The sequence below is a fragment of the Abramis brama genome (assembly GCF_963993115.1).
Source record: "Abramis brama genome assembly, chromosome: 21".
NCBI classification, from domain to species: domain Eukaryota; kingdom Metazoa; phylum Chordata; class Actinopteri; order Cypriniformes; family Leuciscidae; genus Abramis; species Abramis brama.
The window spans coordinates 21102838-21123635 of NC_139983.1; the positions used below are offsets into that span (position 1 = coordinate 21102838).

Genomic DNA, 20798 nt, shown 5'->3' on the forward strand with positions numbered 1-20798 from the left:
AAAGAGAGTGGAAACCAATTATAAGTAAAGAATAGCTTTGGTAAACTATGGGAAAGAAAGAGCTCCTGAGGACAGAACAAACATTTAAGATGTAGACTCAAATATCCTGATCTTCCCAATGAGGGCCTTTGATGAAAGTGGATCATATTTATACCTTCACAGATCTACAAAATATTATGTAATCCTAAAACAGGATACTTGAACCCTCCCAAAAAGTTCACCTTTCAGATTTTTTTAATCAATCAGACCTTTTTTGTGAACCAAATCGACTAATTCATTGTAAAGATCTGACTCACCAAAAAAAAATATATAATAAAAAAAATTGCTTATTAATCAGACACTGCTACCTCTCTCATGAATATGCCAAGGAACATTGAAGGTTTATGTCACGACTTTCAATCAGTAATCACTTAATTTTTTGGTCTGTTTCTCACACAAAGCTATCACATGACTTCAGTTGAAATACAACAAAATGATCACTTTTATGATATTTTAAGCTTGAAAGTCCCAGTCCCCATTGATTGTCTTCACCATTTTTTGTTTTGTGGAAGAAAGTGAGGATAAGAAAATGATGACAGAATTGTGATTGTTTTAGGTGAACACACCTGCAGTTCCCTTGCTCACCTCTGGTATACAGTGCTCCTTGAACACACCATTTCTGTGATAAATAAATGCTGCATGTACAGGGTTTAATGTTTACAGGGAGATTTCTATTTCTTCCAATAAATATGTAGTAAGGAAATAGAAAAAGGTTTGTGTTTTGAACTGCCAAAGAAAAGTGTTGGACAGTGTATAAACAAGACCTTTTCTAATATTTACACCATTGCAAATCCCCACAGGCTTCCGGCAACTGGGATTTTAAATAAATAACCCATTCCCAAATATTTATACACCATGCAGCCACCAATTTAATCAAATCTCTTCAGTTGAAACTAATTTCATGAGGTTTTCTGCAGAGGAAAACAGCCCATTTTTCATTCACAGTAAAATTTACATGGCTCCTATAGTTAAACACTGTAAAAGTAACAGATGTTGATTAAATACTGTTGATTTGACTCATCATGTCCCTCTCTGTGCTTCATTTCAGATGTTGATACCCCTTTGCACCACAAATAATCAGTGACTTCCTGACTGTCAAGTAAGACAAACAATTTAATTTCAAATACATTTCAATATAAGCTTCACATAAACTCTAGACTGAGCAGTTTGGTTGATGTTATGGTTTGTCTGGTGTTTTTTCATTGTTTTCATTGGTTTCATCATCCTGTTCAGCTCCCCTTCATATTTTTGTTGTTGTATTTACCACGAATGAATATCAGAAATTGTTTTCAGGGGATTGTTAAGAAACATAGGTGTCAAATTTGATTAAAACGACTCTTTCACGCTATACCATTTTCTCCACTTGCTCGGTTACTGAATGAAAGCAATTCGGTTCTGTCGAGGTAGTGGATTATACCTGTGCTTGGTTGCTTTTCTGATTTTATTTTTTCTTTAATTAATTTTGCCTACAGCAGAATCCGTCCCTAAGCGAACTGCTGGAGGGAGAATGTCTGTCTCTTAAAGTGACAGAGCCCTCAAACACAGGAAACACGGATAAACATCATCTGTGGAGCCAATAATCTCATTCCAGCAAGAATAATAAGATTATCTTATTTTTCTTCTCAATAACTATGAGTTTAAGTGATGAATGGTAAATTATGTCTCACATAACCTTTGTGTATGTTATTATAGTGTCACTGAATCAGATTTATCTATTCTTAAATTTATTTTCTTGTGGCTTTGCAGTTGTGCTTGTACCATTTCAACTCTCACTAGATTTCTGCAGGACATTTTAAATTCAACTGATACCTAGAGCAGTATAAATATTACACCTATTCTTTTTGAAGGGAAAACCTGTTTCTCATGTAGAGAGATGAGCTTGTCTGATTTGACAAGCTGTGCATGACTGATATTGTCTTGTGCAAAATTGTTTGTCTTAAAGCTTTTCATAGTTTCTATCTATCTTTGTTTAAAGAAAAAAACATCCTCATCAGACTTAAATATTAATTTCTGTATTCCTAGAGGATATTACAAAAGCTATATGAACAAATATATCCCAAACAAGTCTTTGTATAGGAAAAAGTGTGAAGCAGACAATCATCAATCATTGTTATTCATCCAGAATTTTGATTTGAGCTTACAACCACTAAAATATTAATTCAATGGTTACTGATAGACAAAAGCACATTAATGTTTCATCAAACACTGATGCAAACATAGACTTTATCAATGACGGTAGATTCATCAAGGATTAATCTGACAAAACAGCCATTAAAAATAGATCATGCAACAGCAATACAGAGATAATCATTAATAACGAATTATCAATAAAGTATGAGGCATGGCAGGCAGAGGATGTTGTTTGTGTCTATTTCAAACATTAATTTGCTATATAAATGTTTAACTCATTCAAATATGTATTTTTCAAGCATAAGTAACGCTGGATTGTGTACTGTGGAGGTCTATGTCTGATTCTAACAGATTTCTGACTGGTCGGTGTTCTAGATTAGTATTTCTCAACTGGTTTTGCTTCAAGACAGGTTTACATTGAACATTAAGTGTCTCAACAAGAGCCAAAACTGTTTATCATACAACTGTGAACAAAAATGTCCCTAAATTCATCAATATAATAATGAACTGCTTACAATATACCAAACTTTTAACATGACATAGCTAAAAAAGCAAAATCGACAAATTTAATTTCTAAATGTCTCTTGAATTTTGATAGTTTCATGCTCTTGTGTACCAAAAATGTACAATACATTTGAATACATTTTTAAATTAATCTTAATTTTTCCCTTTATTAAACCCATTTACTTTGCCTGCCTAACTATATGATTCCTTGAATATTATTATTATTATTTGCATATTTGTGTTTTTTCTATACTGTTCTAAAATGACTGAACACTGAATTCATAATGAACAAAAGCACTCAGTGTACTATGTGTGACATATATCAAGTATGCTGATCTGTCTAGAATTTCACAGGTCACTAATCCACAAAACAAAGGCATCTGGCAAACTGCCATCCTGTAAAAAATGCAGACACTGTGTGTGCTTTTTAAAGGATGGCAGTGCACTTCGCTGAATACATGCAACAGGTTTAGAGATGAGATCAAAGAGACCGATTTGGAATAAACTAGTTGTTTAAGCCCAGGGCTGGTAAACAGAATATTGCTAGATGAACTGTATACTGTAGTAAAATAAACAAAAATGTTATAAATAGGATTGTTCATGATCTCAGAGATGATCTCTAGAAAATAGCAAAGATCCTGAAGAATAATGGATATTGCTTTATACGTATAGTAGTGTCCAGTTTGCTGTTTCACACATCCTGCATCTGCAGCACTGCGACAGTAGTCTTGTGCTTTCATGCAGACAGCATTAGAGCTGCGGCTCTAAATAGCAAGTAAAGTGATATCTGGGTTACTATACACTGAGCAATTTATTTAATAACAACCAATGATAATTATTACAAACTTTGCAGTTTACATGGGTATAAGTGCTCATTGATTGCATGGTGATGAAGAGCAAAGGTTCCAGTGGGGCATGTCTGAGTGCTTGATACCATTCTTGTGTTCCTCTTCTCTAAGACTATAAGGATAGCCTATTTAAGCAAGCTGATACACTTTATATTTTTGTAAATTTATCACTGCTGGGAAAAAATTCTGCATTTGACTTAACTTGCCTCATCTTAAAAACCCAGAGAGAGCCAAATTACATTAGCCTGACACAACTAACTTATATTTTCTAACTAATTTAAAATGTTTGCATCTGTGTACAGCTCTGTACCTTCTGTGGACAATGAGTGACTGAATTCAAGCAGGGCAAGTCAGGGTACATGTCCCAGGGCCGCAGTCTCCCAGGGGCCCGAAGCAGTCAGCTTCTGTAATTTTTTAAGTTGATTCTTAGCAAAAAACACTTTGTTCTTTCAAAATGATATGTGCTCATTAATGTGTTATTACTTCTACCAACTAATCAAGTATTCTCGTAAGCGTAGAATCTGCCATTTAGAATATATACGAGCGAGTCGCTCGAATGGCGGCAGGCATGTTGCGCCTCCATCTTGAAAATACATTAGCCAAAGAGGGACATACCTGGAAATTCAAGCTTCGCCTTTCGCGTTTTTACACTCAGTGGCACCATGATGAATACGAGGTAAACGCCCTCGGGGAGGGGCTAGAAAGTAATATTCAGTTGGTAGTCATAAACAATTTCACCGCTAGATGGGAGAAAATCCTACACAGTGTAGCTTTAATGTTACTGAATAGTCATTGCAATTTCATTTGTGTTATTATCACACACCATCTGCAGATGTCTTGGGGATATTTTGGGGATATTTAATTTTATTCTATCAATCAATAAATTCCACTAGAAACAAACCTTGTTGTATTATTTTATTTTAATTTAATACTGTGAAGCTGCTTTGATACAATCTGTATTGTGAAAAGCGCTATACAAATATACTTGATTTGATTTGATTTTGATTTGATGTCTTCCCCCACAGGTCAGATTATTCCATGTGATTTTGCTTGATCTCAATGACTACTAAAATTTTAAAATTTATATTTACGTTTTTTAAATACTGCTTGTACTGTAAATGCAAGTTTTTATCTGTATATGACCAAAAAATTACAGACTACTTTAAGTTCTTTCCACTGTTATGAGGAAAAAAATCCAAGTGAACGCGCCGGCACATTCGTCAACCCCAGAGGGTTGCTCTGTGCGCTAGTTATTAGTTTCAAATAACAAACATATAACCTTAAAAACCCCTAAATATATATTTTTTATTATATATATATATATATATATATATATATATATATATATATATATATATATATATATATAATGTGTGTGTGTGTGTTTGTGTAATAAAATAAACATTTTTAAAGTAATAGTTTTTATGTAAGTATGATTCGTATTAAGATACTAACCTTGACATGCAGTTATGGACCTCCATGGTCCTTTGATTCGACTCTCCGTGGAAAAAAAAGTCTTAGAGAGAATAGGAGGGATGGAAAGAGAAAAAGTGGACAGTGTTGTTTCCTTTTCTTTAATCTGCTCTTCCAAACCGTCCTTTCTTTCGAGGTTTATTATAGAGAAATTAAAAGATTGTCAGTGCCTTTGTTTTGGACTGAAATAAACAAATGAACAGCAGAAAAACAAACACGGTCTGGATAATTACAGACAACAATTATGTAATTAATTTCTTTCAAACTGCATTCTCCATTATCGCTTCTCTCCTTCTTTCTCTCTCTCTCTCTCTCTCTCTCTCTCTCTCTCTCTCTCACGCACACACAATTTACCCAGTCAAGAGACCATTAGACACACTCAGCACTGACTGCAAAGGTACTCATCTACTTTCTTGACCTCCAGATTACAGCTAGAAAACATGATTGGTGGGGCAGATGAGGTCAGATAAGGCGTACATTCAATTCCCTCTGTGCTACAATAGCGATCACTGTCCTGGTTGGAGTTAACACTCCTGCAATGAACTTCAAAGCCAAATACACTTCAAACGCACATATACACGCTCCTACTGGCTGACCGAGCAGCCCAATCTCACCTGAGCAGGTCCCTCCGACACTTCACAGTAGATCAAAAGTAAAAAACTTGACTTTTTGAAAAAGTTACTGAAAAAAGTCCCATAAAATAAATAAATAAATAAATAAAAGCCTCTTACTTTCTAAGTAGGGAATTCGGAGAGTCAGTTCCCTGCAGAACACTCATTCAGGCTGTACGTCAAAACCACTTGCATTGAGCCCTGAACACTGAACCGCTGCAGGGAATTGGAGGACGCAGCATCTTCAGTTCAGTGCACTGAGAAACGAGAACGACTCATTGGCAGCAGCGTGGCATGCCTGGATCTCTGCCCTTCAAACAATCATCAACACCCTGAAAGTGGATATAGGCTGACAGCAACAAGACATTTGAGAAAGACAAAAGCAGATGTCTTCTATCTATCTATCTCTATCTACCCATTTATCCATCCATCCATCCAGATGCCAACAATGACAAACTTTTCTTGACTTGTTAGAAATGAAATCATTGATGTCAAAATAATAATCTTGAATATAATTGCACCATGACACTGGAGGAATATCATTTCATTTATGTGTATACATCTAATGTTTGAAAAACAAAACAAAAACAAAGCTGAAACTTTTCTTTAGAAAGTGCTAAAGTTCAGTTCTTATTTAGCTTCATATTGTCAATGCCGTTTATTGTTTGTGGCAGACTGAGAATATTAGACAAGGATCTGCAGTGCAAAACTGCAGAGAGTAAAATATAGGAACAGCTGCAGGAAGCTGCACAAATGAATGGCTCTGACACAGAGAAAAAACAACAGAGAGAGTGAATCTTATTCCTTCACTTTATTGAAGTCTCACACCTTCCACTGGACCAGGGACAGAACATCAACAAAGAAGTTGCACACAATAAAATGACAGCAAATCAAACAGATCAGGTCAAAAAGACCACAGTCTCTCCATCGTGGAGGTTGAAACGGGTCATTTAAAGTGCTTGAATTCATTCCTGTGTTAGTAAACATCTTTTCTGTCCAGACCAACAGGTTGGCAGATGTTGTATTCATGAAGCTATAATGGAGCAATGGTAGTGTTCTGACAATGCTGCATACTCTCATCACAATAGGTGGAAAACACGGCAAGACATGAACTATATATGGAAGGAAAAATGGAAGATTTTGTGGCAAGTGTTTATTGTGTCAGACATTTTCATGCTATCAAAGAATCATCCAGGTGAAAAGAACCCAGAGGAAGGCATACACACATGGGCAGCAAGTCATAAATGTATTTTACACAACAGTAAGAGGTCTTTGTATGAGTGCATTTATTTTAGCAATTTGGAAATCTAAAAACTAGATTTAGTTGTTTCTTTTTTTCTCTCGCTGCAGAACCTCAATGATGATTTGTTAAAAGAAACAGCATCTTCGAGTTGCAGATACTCATGAAACAGTGTTTTTACAGCATGAAAAGAGATGTAGAAAGCCTCACATTTAAAGCATCTATTAAAGTAAGAAATGCCTGGATGCATGGTTTACAATATTTTTTTAATAAAACTTAATTCTGCTTTACTCTGATTTATCTCAGTTTAAAGGCATAGTTCATCAAAAAATGTCATCACCCCTTGTCACTCCAAACCTGTACGACTTTCTTTTGTGGAACACAAAGATGTTTTAAAGAATATGCAAACTGTTTTTGTCAATTCTGTGAAAGTCAATGGTCCAAGACATGTTGTTGAACTTTTTGAGAACTTTTTGTCATTTCTATCTTATACCCCATTGATTTTCATTGTATGGACTTATAATATATGTATAGACAAAAATATCATCTTTTATGCTCCACAGAAGAAAGTAATTCATTCTTTGGAACGAAATGAGGGTGAACAACTGATGACAACATTTTCATTTTTGATTGAACTGTCCCTTTAATTATGGGTCATAATGTTGCCTTGTTAACAGTCAAATGAAAGAAAATATGTTCCTAGCTTTAAAAGGGCACCGACACAAGCAAATGGAATTAATGTCCTTCTGCACACGTATATGACACAACGAGAGACAGATGTAGAGAAATAAATACAAACAAAGTGTCTCCAGAGCATTACAAAACAAGCCCTCCATTGATTTTCTGCTTAGTATAACCACAGAGCTGGGTGAGAGAGAAACATACACACAAATATCCTCCATCTATTGATTTTCTTTAGTTGGTTTTAGACATGGCTGCCCATCACTGCTTAGGGTGTGTCTAGAAGTGTGCGGCCCACATAAGAGTGTGTTGTTATACCCAAAGCCCCTCGTATTCTGGGAAAATGGCAGTAAAATCACTTTCGCTTTGGATTAAACATCCACCGTAAAAGTTTAGGGTAAAGTATCTGTATATACTAATATGTATACACTCTGATATATTGCACATAAACATGGGAGGGAGGTTCTTGCATATTTAAAATCATAGTACGGATAAACCCACGTGCTTCCATGCAGTGGATACTGCTGTATATTTATGTATTACAGTGTGTATGATGTATCAAGGCATGCCAAAAGCAAATTACTGACAACCTTCACAACCTTCTGAGACATACTTATGTAATCTTAAGAACAAAAAACACCATCTCAAGAACAGTAAACCTTTCTTTAAGAAAAAAACAAAACAAAACCATCCTGAATGTCCTTAAAAAACCCTACGGTGGTCAAAAGCAACATCAAAAACAACTTTTTATCTCGGTCTTCAACATTTTGCCATAAATGGAACTTTGTTTTTGTTTTGTTTTTCATTTATCATTGCTTGCAATGCCAAAAATAAGTTAGTGCAAAATTAAGATGAATGTCTTTTCCAAAAATTAAGAACTCACTCAAGTCTCTGCAAGAGTATTTCTGTGCCAAAGACAAAGCAAAAATGTTAATCCTGCAGCAATGGAGCAGACTGAACAGCTTAATAAAGCCATTTTAACTGTAAACATCTTTATAATGTATAAATAATTAAAAAGCATTATAACAATTTTGTCTGCAACTAATGGGGGGTGAAAAGGCAAGTTTATGCTTTGAGCATGCCATAATCCATAATCAAGAAAAATAACCTTATTAATACAGGAGGTATGAGCCTAATTAAAATGAAAAACTGCTGATCACGACTGAAGCCAAGGTGAAAATAAAGGAAGCACTGACAGTGGCATGTCAAAGCAAGTCTTTAGCACTGAGAAACAAGACATAGGAACAAGGATGAAAAAAAGAAAATAAATTGTAGCTTGGACTTCGTGTTTATGTAGTGAACACAGACAAGGATATGAAATGAGGCATGAAGTAATATACATACAGATCAAATCACAGCAGACTGACAGCTTTTCTCTGTGGAAACTGAAGATGAGACTTGGGTCATGAGACACTGACTTCTCTGTCTGTACGACAAGCTCTGGGAAGTTGCGTAGACAATAATGTGTGTTTTCGCAGTTAAGCCTCGGGAGGTTGGTGATGCAAATGTCAGATTCACCCACTAAATAAGTGGGCGTCCAGAGGGCATGCCGCATGGGAAAATATTCAAACACTGAGGGCCTTGAAAAAGCTCCGCAGGCAGTCTATGGCACTTTGTCGTCTTTGACGTTTGAGTAACGGTAAAAAAATGAGCTCTCTAGTGCTTTCCATTGCTTGTTTTCTCAGATTTTGCCCTTTCTTTCAGTCTGAATTTCTGTCAGTCATCCTTTTTTCCAGTTTGTCAATCCATGAGAAGCTCAACTGTATTAACATGGTTATGTATGAATGATGTAATTGTGAGTGGTAAAGGTTTCTCAGTGGTTATGGAATGATGATCAGTGACTTTTAGTCTGAATCAAAAGAGTGGTTTTGTGCGACAGAAGCGCTGATTGTGACACTACTTTTTTGTTGCATAGTTAGATGCGATAGCTTAGCTTCTTTGTTTAGCTTAATAGGTTGTCTAGCCACTAACAACACCATCTAGTGCAAGCCGCATGTGTGATCATGCGTTCAGGGAGGTAGCCTTATCAGTGTTTATGGCTGCAGCTGACGCTCAGTGGATCTTTGGCTTTTCAAGACTTGTGGAGGTACCGAGTAGTACTGAAGCGTTGTGTTCTGGGTCAGCCTCTCTCCTGACCACTGCTGGCCAAGGCTGGGATAGCCGGCCGCGAGTCACGGCATTGTTCCCTGCACTGTAACATGGCAAACCTCTGGACGGTGGAGGTGGAAGAAGCTGATGGGCCTTGTGGTTCATTGAGGGTCCTGATTTTGGGTTTGACCCACTACTATCCCCTATAGGCAGAGCAGGGAGAGTTACCCGTTTATGTAGGCGTGGAGGCTGCAGGACACGCGGGCTGAAGGACAGGGTATGAGGTGTTTGCAGGAGTTTGTTTTGATGGCTTTCTGGGGTCGGTCTCACAATCTGTTCTCCAGCCCACTGTGAGTCACTCTCATTATTGTCTTGTATGCGAAGGTGGGTGCTAAGCAACCAACTCAGCTCCTCTGGGTCAGGAAGAGATTTAGACGCCACGTGAGGATCTCCAGCAGGAGGAAGAATTGGGTCGGTGGATGGGACTGGAGGACAGGACGTAGAAGGCTGTTCTCCTTCGGTACAGGCATCACTGTGGCCCCCGGTGGGGACTGTTCTTGCTAGTTTTCCCTGGATGAGGGGCTCGTTGGGGATGTGACTGATGGGCTGAAGTATTTGAGGCTGTGGAGGACAAAATAGAACAGTATTTAACACAAACTAGAACATAGATCAGCGATCAGTGGATATGATAGTTTGGGACTGAAATTTGTGGTGTTTGTGATTGAAAACAGGTGTGACTCAAATTGTCCCATTCATAGAACAGCTTACAGGAGCAGTTACAGAAACACTGTACGAAGGGATAACTAATGTGATACCTGTGAATAACAAAAGTGACTTAAGTAAATGTCAAAGATAGAGACTTCTATAACATCGGAAAGTATTCACAAATTTGAGAGAAAAAACTCCTATCGAGGTTTATCCGTCAAATCTTCATTAACCGACAGCAGCATCAAGTGTTTTATTTTTAACTGACAGCAACTGCTGTTCACTAGTTGCATTCACACAGCGACAGTAAGTCAAATTTCACTCTTTGTTGTGAGTCATCATTCGCAGTGCTTCACAGGAGTGAGTTGTCGCTGAGAGATACTTTGGAACATAAACGACAGCGCAGTCCTGAAATGTCAACTAGGCTCTTTCCTGTGAAGGCCTCCCTCCCCTCCCTTTACCTATCTACAGATACTGTAAAGCGTTTTTGGGATAATTCCGATTCGCGTGGCTAAGTGGAAGCGATAAAAATTCTGTATTTTAAGGCCAGACAAGTAGTATGTTGAGGGTTGATTTGTAGGGAAGGACTACACGCCTGTGCATACCTATGGACTGAACTCGTAATACGCATGTGCACGCCATCGGCGTTCTCACTGGTTCGCGTTTTTGAAGTTAGCGCAGAAAGAACTTAAGAGTTTTCTGTTAAAACGGTGTAGTGTAAGAGGCCCCTAAGTTAATAATTAATGACTGTTGCGACGGAAGTGAATCAATCAAACTAACTTTAGCTGGACAATAACTTTATTCTAGAACTGCTATAAAGCCAAAACACTTTACTTTAATTTCCTATTATCAATGTAAAGCTGCTTTGGAACAATCTACCTTGTTAAAAGCGCTATATAATGATGATTTGACTTGTTTGCTTGACTTGAAGTTTACTTGTAGTGATTCTCTGATCAGAGTAGATTTATTTGCAGAATAATAGCTTATGTAGTTTTTCAACAGGAATTCAAATGTTAAACACAAAATACAGTGGGCTGGTGGCTTCAACAAAAGCATATCAATTCCCAAAAATATTCACATACTGAGAAAATTAATGGGAATTTTACTTCTGGAACCCGAATATTGCACTAGAAGAAAACTGTATTCTGTTGCTCTGTGAACATCGCCAGGTAGATGAGACATTAGCAGTCAGTCGTCCTGTCGACTGTCCAGTCAGTGTGACTGTAACCGGGTGGATTTGAATGGATGAGCATGTATACAGGAGAGTTTCAGTAAACACAACTGAACTGTGCACCATGAGAGAGGCATAAGTCCTTGTTTCCTTCTCATTCACATTCTCTGTCTCTCATGGGCTGTTTCTGCTGAATAGCACAGCTCTACTGAAACCACACCACCCCCTACTGGCTAACAGTGGTTTCATGCAGTCTGTCACATTTCTATTCAGCCAGAGACCATTTGTAAGGTGTGTATTATCTCCAGATACTATCACAAAACAATTTTATCACATGTCCAACCACACTGGGTTGAGAAAATGTCAGATTGACGAGAGGTAAAGCATTACAATTTAAAACACCACTAGAGAGTGCAAAAAAACAACAACCTGATCGTTCCTCACTTTAAGAATACAGAATAAGAGTGCAGTGTGGGAACAAGGGAGTAAAAGTGTGAGCGAGGGTTTGTGCATGTGTGCAGGAGAGTTATCAGTGGTGTGAGACAGCACAGACAGTCACATCCTCTACATGACGTCACAAAATCTCTGGGGCGGAGAGACGTCAGCGGACACCTGCAGATAACATCCATAATGCATTCATCTCTGTCTCTTAGTGAGAACAGACGAATCTCAGAGACTGTAACCTTTTAAACCCTGAGACAACATAAATCTCCGCTCACACTGACAGCATTTTTAATCACGAGTTTGTCACTCCAAATTGCAGATAATTTCTGACATTATTTTCCATGCATTTTTTCTTTTCACGTGAGCTTCACGGTCTTCACTCCTTTTTGTAGTTGTCGCATCACATCCCAGCTCGCTTGCATATATGCTAAACTTCTTAACTCCATTACCATTTTCATGCTTTCAGAAAGGAATTAAATGTTTAAAACAGATATTAATGAACTGTTTATACCAATAATTGATTTGTCTCAGTCAACAGCTATCCAGTTTCTTTAATGTCTTGCTTTAATGTTGAAACCCCCAGTTCCAGAGGATGACTCTCCCAATAAAAAAAGAAAAAGAAATCAATATTACTTGCCAGATTAATTTGTTTATAATGTATACAATATTAATTGAACAGTGGTGTATTGTTATCTCATCGTGCTGTTTACTGGTCATACTGGTGTTTCTGCAATGTCATAAAAGCAATAAGCCACCAAAGGCCACTTTTACAGTCATTTTACTATGGTTAAGGTATGTTCTTAAGCATAATGCAAGGATGAGTACCTAAAGCCCCCTTAACTGTGGTAAAATTACTGTAATGAACAGCCTCACAACCTTATTACTTTTATTAAACAACAAATGACACCAATTTTCAATAAACAATTTGCACACGATAAACAATTATTCTGCCAAGTGACATAGTTCATTATACTGACTCTAGGCTGTTTTGGGGTTGCCAAGCAACATAGAAAGCCCTATTCAAGCCCTATTCGCACTGGATTAGTATTATCTGGGGACCTCGTGTGATTTAGAAATTACCCACCCACATCTGAATTTCGTGTGGCGCATTCGCACAGGATAAACGAAGCCTGTGATTTTACTCGAAATTACTGACTTATCTCCTGGATATGATGTCAATAGGCTATTGCTTGGAAATGTCTTGTTATTATAGGTCTAGCTGTATGATCATAAACAGAAGAATGTTCCTTACCACATGCCGCTATATGTCATCCATCTCCATCTAATCATTATTTTTGTTTTGCTGATCTGATGGTTTTCAGCTTTCTCTTTCTGCAAATTGTAGTTATATCGTATCATGGTGTATAGCGATATGACCCAGCACCCAAAATACTATCAAAACACTCCAACGCAGCCTCCATTCTTCGCGAAAGTTGGATAAAAAAGCGCTCAGGAAACAAAAACCTTGAAAAAATTATAAATGACCCCGCCACATCACAGATATGCCGATTCGCACGGGACTAATATTATCACAGGTCCTTGGTGTTCGGCGAAATATGGTAGGTCATCTGCGAGGGAATTTTTACTTTACAATTTACAGACATGACCGATTCGCACAGGATTAAGATTACAGACAACCTCCGCAATTATTACAAATTACTAGAGGTCACCAGGTAATACTTAACCCGTGCGAATAGGGCTTTAGAAACCACAGAATTCATCACAGGTGTGTTTTTATCGGCTTTGAACAAGGCTCATGACATCTAATTAAAGTTAAAAATATCGTTTTTATAATACAATATTAACATCATAAAAACAAAGGAATCCAATCATGCAGCACCAAACAAACAACAACAACAAGACAGTAAAATGAAAAACAAAGACATCGAACAGATTCTATGCTGCTCTGACATTGTGGACTGGTTCAAAATCTTTCAGAGTCAGAGTCTTTTATAGGGGTTTTATAACACCGCTACAGATGAGGATGTGCTAAAATTGCACAAATCCTATCATAAATCCTAATAAATTATTAAACCTAGTGAATTATTGATCTTTTTTTTTTAATTGTTAAATGGAATGAAAGAAAAATGCCTTTTTCTAAGGCAATTAAAACGTTTCTGAAAGTAAAATGCATTTTTGTTGTGGTGGGGTAAATGAAAATATGAACTTTTTGCCCTAAAGGCCTAGAAAAAGAAATCTTTATTATTAGCCCTTAAATAGTCAAAATTGCAAAAATGGTTTGTAGAATGCTTGCAAGACTATCATATATGAGTAATGTTTGCACTGTATGCCACTGTTTTCTAAAAAAAAAAAAAAAAAAAAAAAAAAAAAAAAAAAAAAAAAAAAAGAATTCATAGCTTTCATGTCGTTTCATTATAATTGCATAATTTCCAGCTATTATTGCAATAATAGCTGGAAATTACAACTAGCTTTTTCTTGTAAAGAAAACTTTCCTGATTGAATGAAACATGGAAATATATTTTTCTGAACCAAATAAAAGGATTTTAAAGAAAAGTGTATAATCTTTTGGATTAGAGGAAAACAATCCTTATTATTGAGCCCTTAAGCCTGGAACACACCAAGCCGACGGTCGGCCGTCGGGCAGTTTTTGTGCGTCGGACTCGGCCGACTAATAAGTTTTCTAAGTGTGTTCCGCACCGTCGGCAGAATTTTTTTTCGTTAAGAGGGAACTCTGATTGGCTGTTCAGCTTAGTGAACGAGTCAGTGCACGAGAATAATAGCAAAACAGCGAGAAAAGAAGTCAAAACGGTACAGATAGAGGCTGTTCTAATGTTACATCATCTTACCTGAGTGTTCCTTGGCGAATATTTCATTATTAACACGAGCGGAGTGGAATAAAGAAAGTGTTTAGGGATTGATATTCAAAACGGTACGCACGCACTGCTTTGTTTACGGTTTGTGTATCTGCAGCCTGCAGCGTCGGTTTCCCTTTTTGAATGATGAATATAGATGAATATATCTGCAGAAATAGACAGTTGTCTCATTTACACGCAGGCGCAGAACGCGCATTCTACGCGCAGGGAGAATCAACTGCCTCTGGAACGTTTCTCAAGATAACATTCATAACACGATTGCTAGATATTACAACAGAAAGAGCTGTAATAAAGTCTGGCTCTAATTCAGTCATTTATCTTACTATAAGATTTGGCTGATGAAATGTGGCCATTTTGATAATAGAGAAGGTTTTTAATATCCTGAGTTTGTAGAAGTGGAGGTTATAATGTGAATCCCGAAGGAGTTATTGGATCATTTTACTTTAATTGTCCTCTAAAACTGTTCAGCATCTCCCTGTGCAGTCACAAGACGAAGAACAATTGCACCATGGGCTAATTCCCTGCTTGTGTGCGTGTGTTTGAGATGTTTAAACACTGGTCCACCTGTGCACCTGTGATGTCTGTTTGGATAAAGTCTCTGGGAGCGGGCTGAGAGAAGCGGTGAGTCTCCCAGAACACACCAGTATACACTGTAGCGCCATTACAGCAAAGACAGATCTGACAAACAACACACAGCAATCACAGCCCATGGAGGAAGAGATGAGCAGAAACATTAGGATTTCAGACAGGTGGTAACTTGGGGCCAAAAATTAAAGGGAAAAAAAGTCTCATGCCAAGTCTCATGTATGTGTGAAAAAACTGGAATCCATGCTTTAAAAATAAAACTCAAACAAGCATGCATCGGTCATTCACGTCACGTGACCATGCAAAGGGTGAAGCTTTTAGTAGAGGTTACTGTACCACGCTGTGTCGCGGAAGTAATGCACAAGATGCTCCACCCCTGTCCCGAGGTATTATCGGATAGGCAGAGGGGGAGAAATAACACAGAGCACAAGTTCATCCAATCAGGAAACAGGAAGAGGAAAGAGAAAGGGAAAAGACAGGAGGACAAGGAAAAAAGAAGATAGAACTGACAAAGCAGTGGAGTAAAACCGAAAGAGAAGAAAGGAAGAGTAGAGTAGAGGAAGGAAGGTCTGTTGAGGAAGAGACTGAAAAATAGTCTGACATCTGCTCTATAACTACAGCCATGTTTACAATCATGTAAAACACACATTCTCTCAGATGATCACAGCTCCATTCTTGCTAAATTAAATGACTGTGTGCACACTGTAATTTACTGCTGTCATGTCTTCCATTTGGACTTTTATGTTCAATTGTATTTGGTTATTTCCTGTTGCCATTTTGTAGTCCCCTTGTTGATTTTTAGCCCATTATCGTTCCCAGGTGTTTCTAGTTTTAACGGTAGCCCTTGTGTATAAATACCCGTTTTCCTTTGTGTTTTGTCAGTTTTTGTTATTGTAACCTCTGTTTGTTCCTTGATTCTGGTTTCTTGTTTTGCTCCCTGACTGCCTGATGTTACAACTGCAAATTGAATTTTTACTAAAATTTACATTTTACTATTATTATATGCACTACTGTTCAAAAGTTTAGGGTTAGATGCTCACCAAGGTTGGATTTATTTGATCAAAAATGCAGTAAAAACAGTAATATTTTAAAATATCATTACAATTTAAAACTTCAATTTTATAATGTATTTTGAAATTTAATTTTAAATCTAACATCATTTTAAAATGTAATTTATTCCTGTGATGACAGCTGAAATTTCAGCATCATTACTCCAGTCTTCAGTGTCACATGATCCTTCAGAAATAATTTTAATATGCTGATCTGCTGTTCAGGAGACATTTCCTATTATTATTAATGTTGAAAACAGTTGTGCTGCTTAATATTGTTTTGGAAACCAAGATGCATGTTTTCCAAGATTCAATTTATTTGAAAAAAATATTTTGTAACATTGTAAATGTCTTTACTGTCACTTTCAAACAATTTAATGCATCCTTGCTCAATAAAAGTATTCATTTCTTTAAAAATTAAAATCATACCAACTCCAAACTTTTGAACTTATATTTATTTATTATTTTGAGTTTGTCGCAAATCAATTTCATTCCTCACAACATCAGATTTATTATTTTATTATCTTATTTAAAAAAATTATCACAATTACCCTTTTTTTTTTTTTTTTCAGAGACCAAAATAGGCTTCCATGCCCATCCCAGGTTAATGCGCAGAGACAACTATAAAAAAAATGTCATTTGTAAGTTGACTTTCCTAAAAAGGTTGATTTGTTTGGTCTGACATGTCAGCTTCTAGCTCAGTCAATGGGATGAGTTTGAGGCAGGGCTACCTGTTTGATTATTTATTAAATATATTCAGAAAAATATTCAGAAAATGTGATTTTGCCAAAGCAAATGAATTTAACTGCAAAATTCCAAAATCCGTGCACAAAAACACCTGAAGACAGGGCTCGAAGCATGGCCATCTACACAAAAACACAGTGTTACACCCCATGTGGACCAACCAATGCAGTGACCCACCCAGACCTGAGAGACAGTTCAAAACTGCCCAGCGGGGAACAGCTGACTTTGTCTAACCTCTTAAACCGCTTTCTCTTTCATCTCTCTAACACCACATCTCCTCCTCTCTCTCAGACTGATATCCTACTTACTCATCCCTGACTCACTCCATGATGTAACTATACTGTGCATATATATTTATAAACCAACAGGGAGACAGCATATGAAAGAGAAGGAAGCAGAGATGAAGAGTCAGGGGGGAGGAAGGAAAGCTGAACATATTGCCAAAGGAACGGGGTCAGAGGTCAGGGGGTTAATGACTCACTTTGTCGGCGTTGAGGCATGCTGGCACGAGGTGTAGCCTGGTACTGGCACTGCCAGGGAGAGAGGAGAGGAGTGGGTACAGCCTGCAACACACATAGAAAAACCGTGACGCACACACGGCACCCGCACAGCTGCGGAGAGAGACAAACCCCAGTGAATCTAGACAAACACACAGTTTAGAAAGAAAAACTCTTTTGCAAGCACATCACACAGAGAAACGGCACACATTTCCTCTGAGAAGACAAACTACCATCAATGTCTGAACATCAGACTAAAATACCAGCGAGGAACAAGCCGTGAATGCATGAGCCACAACACAAAACGTGCATGCAATATTCCTAGCCAACACATGCGGATCTCACAGATAATATTTTCTTTTCCTGTTGAACGGCACATGCACTGGGGAAATTTCTGAGATAAGGAAATCAAATTTTCTTAGGTTATATGTACATTTACCTCTACTATTTTGTCACGCTCAACCGTAATGTTCGTAAACATACAAACCTTATCTTGAAAACTGATTGCATACCATTTAGAGGTACCTTTGGGATTTCTTTAAGATGTAAAGGCAAAGAAAACAAATTACACAATCTGACACCCAGAAAGTGTGCATGGTCTTGCTGCCCTGTGATATTACATATATAGTAACTCTACGACTCTAGTCTCTCTTTTCATTATGGACAGAAAACTAGATTGTTTACCTTTATAACTCAGAGAGTATGCTTACATGCACAGTTATATTTGAGCTACACTTTTCTTTTTTTCTGCCTAGTCGAGCTAGTGTTCATCTGTCTGTCCAAATACTGTAGACATCACCAAAAAATGAGCAAAAATATATATGAAGGATCATTTGGAGCAAGTGCACAGGACTAAGGCCAACTGCAATCCAATTAACATGTGTACATTCCCATTAAAAGTCTGAGGTCAGTAATTTAGCTTTGCCATCACAGGAATAAACTGCATTTTAAAATATAATGAAACAGAAAACGGTTATTTTATTATTTTAGAATGTTACTGTTTTTCTTATATTTTTTATCAAATAATTGCAGTCATTGCGAGCATGAGACTTCAAAAATATTATCAAATCTTACCGACCCTAAACGTTTGCGCCGTAGTGTACATGCTGGCAAAAATCAAGCTACATTTGCTTTATGTCTAGGTCTGTTAAACAGATTTCGCAAAAACCTGATGAATTAATGTTTTAGTTGGATTTGAAGAGTTTAGCAGCAAGTAAATGGGAACTTATGTCTTTGAGACTAATTGTACTTTTGGACTGACAGAACCATTTGTAGAAAAAAATCTGTGGCATTATTTTGAATTTACAATTTATTCCAGTATAACTGATTTCAGATTCATCCTGCTTTGCTGTTCCTGGTACAGGAACAAATCCAATCAAACAGTCACTGCCTACTAATTTTAGTTATCCGTTTAGCATTAGGGTTAGAGTTAGGTCTATGAATGGATAAGAGGAATGTTGTTCCAAGAACAACAAAGGAAGTCCATGAACCCAGTGAACCATCCATGGCCTCGTCACACTTGTGTTAAAAGGAGAACAAATATTTTAGTATTTGAGTTATGATTAACAAGCAATACATTTCTTTACATTGTTTGCAGCTTTGTGGCATTATTAATAACGGATCACTGATAACTTATTTTATGATGAAGTCATGCAAATGTAACTTTTAACATCAGGAATGGCAAACCTAAAAAATGAAAATTCAGAAAATTTATTCACCCTTACTTCGTTCCAAACCTGTATAACTTTCGTTCATAAAAACACAAAAGAAGATTATTTGAAAGTCTAAGCTGCAAAAGTCCCTACATACCGAGTCTTCTAAATCCATATGACAGCTTAGTGTGAGGAACAGAAATTTTAATTGCTAATGACAGTTAATCTTGCTTGACAGGCATGGTCACTTAACTTTCATTATATGGAAAAGAGCAGCAGGACATTCTGCTAAATATCTTTAATATCCCACAGAATAAAGGAATTCATAAAGGTATGGAAAACAAAACTGTGAAATATCCCTATTTTTCAAACACTAACATGCAAACTGAACACCAGTCCAATTGTTCCCAATCCCCAATAACTCTGTTTTTCTCTCTTCCTCATTTCCACTTTCAAATTCTCATCCATCTCTTGTTACTTCCTCCATCTCTCTCTCCTCCCTGTAATCTCTCCTGACTCCAGTCTGACTCTGTGTGCTGTTGCCTTTACTGATTGTGTGCCGGTCTTCAATAAGAACACGTCCCCTGGTGAACATCCCAGGCTGGGGCTCTGAAAGCTAAACCACCAGAGTGGGTGCTGCGCGACTTCACTTAAATAGGAGATGACAATCATTCTGCACTCTGTAGTAGATGCCCGTTTTCCCGTAGCAGCTGCAAATTGGCCAAATCGGCACCTCGGCAAACGAGCCTCAGCTCAGGGTGTCCCGCGAGACCGCCGGGCTATTTCACCACGAAAAACGAACGAGAGGGAGGTAAGGCTGGAGGAAAGGAAAAGAACAGAAGGAATGTGTTGTCTGATTTGTCACCCTGACAACACATTTGCTTCCCCCTTTTGTAAACAACTTGCCACCTATAAAGCCTACAGAGTTTTAAGGAAACAGGAAATAAAAACGAGGCAGACGGCTCACCAAGGACACACACAGATACACCAGTCACAATACACTGACATTTTGGGAGAGTTTAGGGTGCCTCCATGATGCGATCAAGTTGACATGCATGTTTCTAGCCAGAGAGTGAGAAATAACTCACAGCGGGGTGATGATGGGGCGGTCGCCACACCGTCTGAGTGGATTTATCATGATGCGTTCTTCTCTCGCCTTTGGCCCCTGACTTCAGCTGATGACACTGACATCTCACCGGCTGAAAGAGAGACAATAATAATTCGATTTTTTCACTTTCTAAAGAAAACAGGAGTGGTTTGAGTGTCTTGGCCATTCAAAACTTGCTCCCACAATGCTAGATTGTTGGTAGTAGTTTCCAGGGCATTACTAGTGAGGAGAAATTGATCGGTTTTTATGACCAACAACTACACCAAATTTTCATGTTAGCTCATAATTTTTAAGCGGTAACCACTATTAAGAACTGATTATTAATTATTGTTTTATTTTTGACACGTGACATAACTAAAGAAATCATAAAAGCATGGCTTATTTTTATTATTAAC

The 20798-nt window shown here is 37.5% G+C and overlaps 1 protein-coding gene across 5 annotated transcripts in view; it reads right to left on the reverse strand.

Moving 5' to 3' along the window:
- Window positions 1-6401: 6401 nt before the first annotated feature.
- ccser2a (coiled-coil serine-rich protein 2a) overlaps window positions 6402-20798 on the reverse strand; it is a 51589-nt gene continuing 37192 nt past the window's right edge. Inside the window, exons 10-13 of one of the 5 annotated variants that reach the window (XM_084096550.1) lie at window positions 20384-20494; window positions 17628-17709; window positions 15690-15729; window positions 10040-10235 (exon numbers count right to left, since the gene is read on the reverse strand). In XM_084096550.1, the coding sequence (XP_083952676.1) occupies window positions 10175-10235; window positions 15690-15729; window positions 17628-17709; window positions 20384-20494 (294 nt within the window). In that variant the 3' untranslated portion in view covers window positions 10040-10174. Of the gene's footprint in view, window positions 10236-15689; window positions 15730-17627; window positions 17758-20383; window positions 20495-20798 lie in introns of all 5 variants that reach the window. The other 4 variants (XM_084096548.1, XM_084096551.1, XM_084096549.1 and 1 more) reach the window with 4 other exon arrangements.